This window comes from Orbicella franksi, chromosome 12 (genome assembly GCF_964199315.1).
Source record: "Orbicella franksi chromosome 12, jaOrbFran1.1, whole genome shotgun sequence".
NCBI classification, from domain to species: Eukaryota; Metazoa; Cnidaria; class Anthozoa; order Scleractinia; family Merulinidae; genus Orbicella; species Orbicella franksi.
In genome coordinates this window covers 21861421-21871547 of record NC_138156.1, presented here as the reverse complement: position 1 = coordinate 21871547, position 10127 = coordinate 21861421, and the positions used below count along the sequence as shown (strand labels likewise).

At 37.3% G+C, this 10127-nt stretch overlaps 1 protein-coding gene across 1 annotated transcript; it reads left to right on the top strand.

Annotated features, from left to right (window-relative positions):
• Positions 1 to 1174: 1174 nt before the first annotated feature.
• LOC145462903 (cys-loop ligand-gated ion channel-like) lies at positions 1175 to 10009 on the top strand. Its single transcript, XM_081446568.1, has 8 exons — positions 1175 to 1690; positions 3935 to 4066; positions 4448 to 4639; positions 5400 to 5657; positions 5800 to 5955; positions 6867 to 7043; positions 8147 to 8194; positions 9123 to 10009. Exons 1-8 carry the CDS (start codon positions 1514 to 1516, stop codon positions 9258 to 9260), a joined length of 1278 nt encoding a protein of 425 aa, XP_081302694.1. The 5' UTR covers positions 1175 to 1513; the 3' UTR covers positions 9261 to 10009.
• Positions 10010 to 10127: the final 118 nt, after the last annotated feature.

Genomic DNA, 10127 nt, shown 5'->3' with positions numbered 1-10127 from the left:
GTCAGATGCATCAGAATTGTACGATTGAGTTCTTCTCAACGGTTTTCGCCACGTACGAAGAAAACACACTGGTCAAAACAATCAAAATGACATATGGTTTTTCGCGTGGAAGGACTAACCATTTTTGAGACACTTAAGTATTATTATGTGCATGCATATGAGATAACAAACCAGCGATCAATTTGAGAACCATAATGGAACGGAATCACAGGAGAAAAACCTCCGGTGAAACGAGATTTGAGTTGAATGCCATTTTATCTACATTCAAGTATTCCCGCGCGATATTCTTAAATAAGAAGCAACAACAACAAGTGTTGGCCGGGAGGAGCCCTAAACAAGCGTCCTTCCCCTATAACCAGGATGCGGGTTTTAAAGAGTTTGACAGCAGCACATCCAGTGAAGTTCCTCCAGTCCATGAACTGTTTGCTGGATTCATTGGTCCCTATCAATATGCTATTCCACACAACCCACAAGGTTGTTGTACAGTGATGTCGGGAACTGAACACAGACCTCCGTCCCGAGCGCCTTCTCAGGAACAGAGTCTTAACAGTCTCACCCCTGAGCTGCAACCGCTACTACATGGGAACAGTATTAACAGCAAGGCTGAGAACTCTTGGAGTAGTTAATCTTAATTTTGTTATGCTATCGCTATCACTGGTTAATTTTGCGTTTGCTGAGCTCTAGGCAACCGCTTCAAAATCCTGAAATCATACTATGTCTTTTTTTGAGTGAGGGCGGGGGGGGGGGGAGGGGAAGAAGGTGGGGCGGGGAGATAGAGAGGAGGAAATAGAGGGGGGAGCCGAGGAGAAACGATTTTATCCGAGCTTGGTAAGTTACATAGTTTGCGTACATAATTTTTTAAGTTTAAGTTTAATTTTACAATTAGTTTTACTTCACGCAGTGCAATAAATTAAAACCTATAGGTAAAAAGAAGTAAAAATACTTTGGTCTGTCCCCAGCTAAACGGACTGGTAAAATAATATTCATAGCTCAGTGTATAGCTTAACAAAGACTTCTTAAGTTTTCTTAGATCGAAATAGGAATGACGTGTAAAAAATAAATCATATAAATGAATAAATAAACAAATCAATAACAATCTCAAGGCTTTGTTTTCTTTCTTACAAGTAACCTGAAGCAACGTGGAATGTTCAATCACAAGCTTCAGCCGGACGCTTACTAAAAACTCAAATTAATTAGCTACTTGTAGCTGAAAAACCACTAAAAACCACTAAAACCACTGAAAACCACTAAAAACCACTGAATTCCGATCTAACATTTTGCTTGTTGAGATCAGATTTTTACTTTATTTGCGACGCAGTTTGAATGTTTAGCTTCAATCTCGGTCTCTCTTCTGGCTTCCTAAGTACGCAATGCCCAATGCGTTTGTTTGTTTATCTTCTCGCTAGGTCTCTCTCCTCTAAGTACGCAACACGTACCTACATGGTCGCTCAGTCCAATCCTCCTCCGAGTTGCTTGGAGATCGTAGCTTCAGGAGAACATTCGTTCACGGTCAATGATGTCTTTAGAACCCATGGAGGACAGGTTTTCTATCGTTCTCTCAAGACTAGAAAGAATCGAAGCTTCTCTGTCAGGACTTGAAGATGTTAAGAAACTTCTGGGGGAAATCGAAGACAACACTCATCCCGACGGAGACAACAAGTGTGATTTCCGTCACAACAACACGGAGAAGGTAGGCTTCGAAATCGTCGTTAAAAAGATTTCTTACTAAAGTTCCAAGTTGTTTTTGCATGAGTAAAGCTTTACTAAGAAAGAAACGCGAGGTAAAATGTCCACATATTACGCATGTAATTTCTTTCTGTTTTCCATCCATTACGCTTATCCCTAGTTGCAAAAGCTTAAATTCAATATTCACATAGCTAGCTCTGTATAAGATCAGACTTATATGAATTTATTCGATTAAACTTTTAAATATTATGTGACCCCATGTAAAGAAGGAGATCTCAAGGAAGACATAATGACCTTCACTCAAGTTGAGAACAGATTACAGTTATAATCTGAAAAAAGGACATTTACCTTGAGCTGACAGTTCACGTGCAATACTGTCATGTGAAGATGAGTTTGATTAATTTGCATGAAAATCAGAACCTGAAGGTGGGACACATTTTCTTATGAATGGTTTTGCACACAGACATGTTTTGACCCAGAGGCAAACGGCCTATTTAAAAAGTTCAATTTCTATCCAAGAGATCAAACTTGCTGTCACGGGACCTTATAGCGTGCAGTTGTGAATCATTAATTACCAATTTCTAAAAATTACCATTAAAAAAAATTCTGCAATTTCTCTTCTCAATTAAATTGTAGACTGAAATGTTTACTAATTCATAGAATTGTATAACAAATTTTGCATGTTCATTTACCAATTAAAGCTGCATTGATTGACAACTGCAGCTGTTTTAACAACACCAGAAGATGTTAAAACTATTAATCTTCTTCACTCAAATGAAATGAATATTTAAAACATGTTGAAAAAAAGGAATAATAATAATCCTGGCTTAATTGGTGGGAATTTGACAGGGTTTGACACTAACTTATACTGATCATGATACCCATTCCCACTTTAAAAGAATTGATGTGAACTTTCCAAATGGCATTATATCAAAATTGATATTCACTCTCAAGAAGGGTTTGGGTTGGGGGGCGGGGTGGGGGGGTGGGGGGTGTTTAAAACAGAACATGGCCAAATGATGAAATGGCACTTAAACAGTATGGGATATGGTTCGGTTACCCCAAACAATTATTTAGAGCTATCCACCTTCAAGTCAGTGATATTTAGGCTGACTGGAGCACTATTTAGGCCAATCAGAATGCTGTTTTAGGCCAACTGTGGTGCCATTTCATCATTTCACCATTTCATGCCTGGGATAGGGTACTCTCTGAAAGTTTGAGTGGGAGTGTGTTGTGTGGACCTTTGAAACCCTTATCTAATTTCAGATCAAAACATGCAATCTTCCCTTCCCTATTTCAGACCTGGCCTTAGAATAGGCTATTTCTGAGTTATGTTTGCCTCTGTGTCAAAGCATGTCTTCATGCAAATCCATTCATATGAAAATGTGTTTCAACTGCACCTTCATATTCATGCAAATCAAACTCAAATTCCTAAGAAATGTTTAGCTCAAGGACTCAGGCAAAAGGCAACTTGGAAATGGCCTATTTGTACCTTTATATCTCAGTCTATTTCAGACAAGACTTCTTAAGAAATAAATAATTTTATGATAAAACTAGTTTCGTGCAAGAATTGAACTAAATGGCTAACCAGAGAGCTCTTGAAGCTTTGCACTCTTGTAAGTGCATAAGTCCATAGAAGGGAGTGCCTCTAGAAAATTGTTCCCAGTCCAACCTTTTTTTAATTGTTTATTTATTTATTATTATTATTATTATTGTTATTGTTATTATTATTATTAATTTACAAACACAATCTAAATAGGAAAAACTCAAAAGAGAGGAAAATAGTAAAATTACAGCACCATACTTACTTACAGTATAATATGATAGTTAAGACTACTTGTATCGTTTAATTTGCATAAGTAAAACAATACAGTTTGTAAATGTCCAGTTTTTTTGTTTTGTTTTAAAGTTTCAAACAAAAGGCAGCTCTACTAATGCTGCACTCACTACATATCTACAGTATGGTAAGCATGATATTACTAACCAAAAAAAACAAAACATGAACACTGTTTATATCATTTACATAGTTAACCAAACAAAGTAAACACATCATCAATGCATGTTACATAATATTTTGAGCTTTTTTTTCTTGCCGCATTTTGACCCTAGAAGAAATCATGGCATAGATCGTGACCTCTTTGACTCATGTCACTTACCCCAAACATACCCCTCTTTTAGCCCAAACCTATCTCCCCTTACCCCAAACATACTAAAATAATTTTGATTGTAAGCACTTTTTTCAAATCAGGTTACTGTGGAGATTAGAACTAGCATCATATCTGTTGGTGACATTGATACAGTTGGCCAGCAGTTTAAATGTGACCTCTATCTTTCTGCAACCTGGCAAGAGCCACAACTGCAGGGAAGAAGTCCAACAGAGGTGAGGGTACATGTGGTCATTGTTTAACTGTGTTGACAGCATGGGTATTTTTTACATTTTTTTTACAAAATTGATACAAAACCCTGTAAACCTAAAGATGAGATCTGGGAGTGATGAATGTGGTCCTTGGATATTTTAAGATTAATGAATCTAGTTTCTTGCTACCTTGGGCAACACTTACATATAAATTTTTTTTCCTAACGGCTATATATTTTCGTTACTTTACATATGTACCTATAAAATGTATCTCTGAAATTATAACCTAAATAGTGTAAAAATGAAAGTATAACATGCAAAACAAAAGGTTGCTACACAGATGTAAGGGTTGTGAATGGAAACATTGCCAGCTTCAGTTTTTGAATTTATCGGGTTTTTTTACAGGATATAAAATGGCATAATGAATGGCACCCTAGGATTGTGTTTTTCAATGCCCTGGAAATTGAAAAGATGGAGAAGAATCATTATATATTTTATGAGCCAGGAAATGAAATACCATTTGCTATGGAGACATACAGAATAAAAGGCAATTTTAGAGAAAATCTGGAGCTGTGGGATTTCCCACTGGATTATCAGGTTTTGTATATTAATCTGTTCACTTCATGTATTTGCGTTGTTGCATTATTACACCTTTCAATAAAATGTGAACTCTGCTCATTGCTCGGTGAATGTTTCTGTGTTTCACTGCCATCAACTCATTTAGCAGACCTCTCGGCAGAAGTTTACTACAAACTACTCAAGGACACGTGTGTGGCTTGTAGATTGCTAGATTTCAATTCAGTTTTGCTTGTCTCTTTACATCAATATTCATTAGTTGTTGTCATAGCCAAAAACCCAATGGCTGGTTAGGTTTCAAACTTCAGTGTTTTATCAAAAGTGTTTTATTGAAAGGTGCAGTAAACCTAATGATGCATATAACTAGAATATGTAATACCCAATGATTGCCCTCCACCTGTGGTTTTTTAACTCCTTTGGGTAGGTTTTTGGAAGAACACCCCTATTCTAATGACCAACTTTTTTGCAATAAATGATGACCAATGCAATATTCCAATAAGTACAGTTGACTATATGCTTCTAATGTCTAACATTATAGTTATAAAGAGTAAAATACCAAACTCTAATAGTAGCAACTTTGACCAATTTTTTGGAAGAGTTTTCAATTTGCAGATCATGTTTTCTGTTATCTTAAGAATGCTGATTGGCCATTTATCATTACATCTGTCTTGGGTTATTTTATGATTTCCCAAGATTTACAATTTTCCCCCTTTTGGGAGAATGGCAATCTTTATCTTCAGTTGTGCAGGGTTTCAGGTTTGTCTAACTGTTCTTTCTGCAGCAATTGACCATAACCCTCATGTCAGACTGGACAAACAAGCTAGTGGCTTTTGAAAAAGACCTGAGAAAGGCAGACACAATACGACCAGAGACCTTCACTGCTGATCAAGAGTGGTACTTATGCAGGCATGTGGTCACAGAAGCAACAAGTACTGTGAAAACAGAGGGAAGCAGTGCAAATGACTATCCACTCTACCACATTAAGTGTCACGTCAAGAGAAAGAATGGTTACTACCTCTGGAATATTGCTATGATTATTGTAAGAAAACTTTCTATGAAATGCATGCAGTACCTATTAATGAAATTATTTAGCCCCCATACAAGTTTTCTAATGTGCTTTTTCCCTGTCCAAAGACAGATTCCTTATGTTAACCATCGTGTTGTTCTCGCTCTTGTTTCAGTTTCTTATTGATATCCTGTCATTTTGTTCATTTTCTGTGGAAATCTCCTCACCTTCTGATCGACTGAGTGTCACCCTTACACTTCTGTTAACAGCAGTTGCTTTCAAGTTCGTTGTTTCACAGAGTTTGCCGACAATTTCATACCTGACTTTACTGGTGAGTTGGTGTCTCTCACTCTTGTAACATTTCATTTTAAAGTGGGTCTTGTTGGAACCTTGACCAGTATGTCTATCCTGGGGGAACCCCCATATGAAAAGGTCGGGGATGCTCACTGTTTCACTTAGGGGCATAAATCAAGGATTCTGGTCTCACTTAAGGGGTTCATGACGAACCACTACTATTTTTACCAGCTTAAGTTTCTTTTAGGGTGCACTCTAAGAAACAATAATAAAAAAAATGCCCTTATTTCCGTTTTTAGGCTTGATTTCTTCCTCAGTGCCTGTCTCTCGATTCCGTCTATTTGTGCAGGCTTCATTCCTGAACAGCGGCTCGTTATCGAGCCTATTCCATTTTAACTATCTTTCAGGAGTCAAAACAGCACCAGCCATGCCCAGATTAGTTTCCTTTTAAGAATATTTTTTAAATTCAAATTCAAGTTTCTTGACGAGCATCCCCCCCCCTCTTCATATGGGAGTTTCCCCACCCTGGGATGTCTATGAAGTCAATTCTTTCGGTTTTATGAAAGGAATAAAGAGTGGTCGAAGTAAGAAGTCTTATAGTCTTTTACCAAACTTTCATGAAGCCCAAACTTTTAACGTTTCAGTTTTTCAATATTTCTTCTATGTTGTTCACGTTTCTTTTGAATTATTTGTTTCACTATTTTGTGTATTTCAAGGGTGATAAACTTATTACTTTTAATAAAACCCCTGGTTTTTCAATGAATGATTGATGTTTGGAACGATGATTTGATTTTTGATTTTTTTTTCGTGGAAATTATCAGCTGAAGTCTCAGTAGTCTTATAGAATGATATCTTGCAGAGGTAAAATTCATGTTAGCCACAAATGAACCCCGATATTATTCTTGTCAGCCGTTTATTGTTACACTCATTTTCTGTTTTTCCTCGTAGGACAAGTACGTTTTGTCTGGTCTTGTGTTCTTGTGCTGCATGGCCATTGAAAATGCAGTTGCCGCTTCAATTCTGGACCCAGACACGCAAAAAAGTTTTGATCGAATTTCGCTCTATTTTGGTATCGGTTGCTTTCTTGTCATCCACATTGTGGCCGTGGCGTTTGTGATTACAAAGGTGAGATCCTTTAGCACTGCTTGGCTTCTCATTTTCCTTGATGTATGATTAGAAATTCAAGTTTTTATGCGGACTGCGCGGGGCCCCCAAAAAAATTCGGACGATTTTATTTTCGGACAAAAACAGTGTCTGAAAAGAAAACCGTCCGAAATTTTAAGCGTCCGAAACATTTAACGTACAGTATAAAATTTTTAAGTAGCTCAAAAGCTCTTAGTTTCATTTATGGAGCGAACTCTAGTCGAGACACTACTTGAGATATGTAATAGCTTGGTAGAATTTGTGTTATTTTATCTTTGGTATATCTCTAAAACCTTGAGGCTGCGGTAAAACTATCATTTTCTCAGATGTTGTTTCAGTGTAATTCGTATTTTCTAGGCGTAAATTTACTTAAACTATGTTTCATCACAGTGTCCGAAATTTTTGTCCGAAATGAGATAAAAAACTGTCCGAAAATTAAACGTCCCAAATTTTTGCAAGTAGTCTATATGAAAGGGGTGGGATACCCATTGTGAGTGTAAATTCACGATTTCGGTATCAGGTAGGGCTGTCAGGACGGAAGGTTAATGTTTTTGACCATCAAAGTATCTTTTAACGTTGGATACGAGGAAGTAAAAATCGTGTCTACGATGTTGGTCATTTAGATCGATCAGGCATGAAATGTTTAAAATTTCTTCTTAGGTGAAAGCATTCGACGAGAAGATTTTTATTCTCATTCGTGTCACTGTAGCTTTTTCTATTTTTCTATCTGTTTGACAGTGGTATCTTTTAGACATCAGTAGCGCTTGGTCTCCTTTAATGGGCGATTTCGACAGGACAGTTTTGCCGCGCGCAAAGACCTGAAAAGCCTCGTCATGATATGTGAACTATGTGAAGATCGATCAGTGATGAAAACGTTAACATTTTTCCTTGATTAAAGCACTGGACGAGAACGTTTATATCTTCATCCAAGTCACTGTAGCTCTTATGATTACTCTGCCTGCTTTAGATTTGTTGACCTAACTGTAGCTTTGATGGTTACAGGATAACGTGTTAGCAAGTTGACATGGCCAATTTAAGCGTTCCTCACTTGTGTCTAAATTCGTATCACTTTGCCTTTCTTTCAGTCGAGGACAAGAAATAAAAAACTTCTCGAAAGCGAAAAACGTTTCCGGGTAAGTATCAGTACAGTGTAGATTTCGTCCGTAATCACGCCCATTAAAAAATATTGAAAAATAGCAAGTAACCCACGATAGCTGTCTGTCAACTTTTTGATTGTTAAGAGTAGAAAATTAAAAGGCTGGGGTTAACTTTTTCATGTTTGTGCTTTGATTTGATGATCGGTTGCTGCTGGTGTCTGCTTGATCACAGACATGGTTCTCTTGGTTTTCTTTGGCCAGTTCAGCGGGTAGAGGCAGGAAAACTTCGTTGAGGATATATATGTTTCCGTGACATAGCCACGGAAACAATACTCGAGAACCTACGCTGGCCCTCTCTTACAAAAACCATGGAAAAGCACTGTGCACTGTTAGTTAACAAGTGCTTGGTCGGAGAAGTTCCTCTATACTTTAAAGACTATTTCCTGTTACGCTGCCAGAGCGACAACCAACATGTTTTTAACAGATGCACTAGATCGTCAATCACTGACATTATACTTCCTAAATTTCATTTAGATGTCGCTAAAAGTCTTTTTATTATCATGGTGCATGCACATTTAATAGCCTTCCAACGAACATAAAGATTTTACCACCTAAGGAACGTTTCAAGGCTATCTCCGATTTTTTTTCTTAGGTTATTTTTTAGAACATTTTCAATTCTATATCCAATTTTTATGAGAACGCTATTACCTTTTTAAGCTTTTAAATTTTTTAAACATTTCAGCGTATCTTTTAAAGTAGTTAGTTTTTTTTTTATAGATATATATTATTTATACATGCTCTTTTTATTTTATTTTATACAGGGCCCCCGTTGATACCAGTCCTGCGACTGAAGGGGTCACCCTGTTTAAATATTGATTATTATTATTATTATTATTATTACTAAACAAACAAAACGACAATAAAAGACGGCTAAGTTACTTTTTGATTGCTATCCGCTTTTCAGGAGACTCTGCAACTCGTTAACAAGCTTGCAAAGGAAAGACAGCAGAAATTAACACAAGAACCAGCCAAAGAACACGAAACATCAGACCAAGACAAAATTACGTTTGTAGAGGCTTCACGCCCTCAGGGAGGGAGCTAATGGGACGTTAGACTGTGCGTGCTTGTCTTTACGTTGAACATGTTTCAATCCAACGCAAGAAAAGAGATACGGTCGTGACATTTTTGACCATTTTTTCCTTTCTCTTGGGGTGCCCAGGAAATCATTTAAAGTACTTAAAGAGCCCAGGATAAACCAGACAAACTACCAGCCTTTCACAGGTTGAATTGCAAACAGGTTATGTCGAGTTCATTCTCGTCACCAGAGTCTCCGTTTCTTTTGGTCACGTGGTCGGCGGAGGGCTCTCTTCTCGTAACGACATTTAAAATGAGTAGCACGAGTTTACAATAAACTACAGTCGGCAGCTATCTGACTCTCGCAGGGTAAAATTTTGTAAGCACATATTGTACATACTGAATTGATTACTCTTAATTTTGTTATTGATGTTTTATACCCAGCCCAAGCCAACTCTACTCATTAGCTTTCATTGAGCACCTCATAATTTTGGAAATACTGTAAAGGACGTTCTCACACATTCTGAAATGTTGTTGGGCTTCAAAAATCGTGTACAATGTTGAGAACCTCTCTTGTACATTATCATTTTTCTCGGAATGTGTTTTATTACAGTTGATTCTATTTATTTCTAATACCTGTATGTGATTACATAATGCGCATTCATATTTATACATACTGGGAGTGATCGTATATTAGGGAGTGCGTTCGATATGTTATGTGGCTGCAGTCTGATGGGGGAATGTTACAACTGCTTTGTGCTTCGATCGATGTGCAAGAGGTGAAACATTGGCCGGCCAACATCAGATGCACTTAAGGGGGCGTGTAAAAAATCGCAAATTCCGTTATCCTCACCGATTCATTCGTTTACTTCCTCTTATCAAGGTGGCAGTGAAA

Coding starts and splice junctions, on each gene's coding strand:
- LOC145462903 (XM_081446568.1), top strand. CDS start 1,514: ATGATGTCTTTAGAACCCATGGAGGACAGGTTTTCTATCGTTCTCTCA. Junction 1,691..3,934: donor GTCACAACAACACGGAGAAG/GTAGGCTTCGAA, acceptor TTTTCAAATCAG/GTTACTGTGGAGATTAGAAC. Junction 7,044..8,146: donor TGGCGTTTGTGATTACAAAG/GTGAGATCCTTT, acceptor CCTTTCTTTCAG/TCGAGGACAAGAAATAAAAA.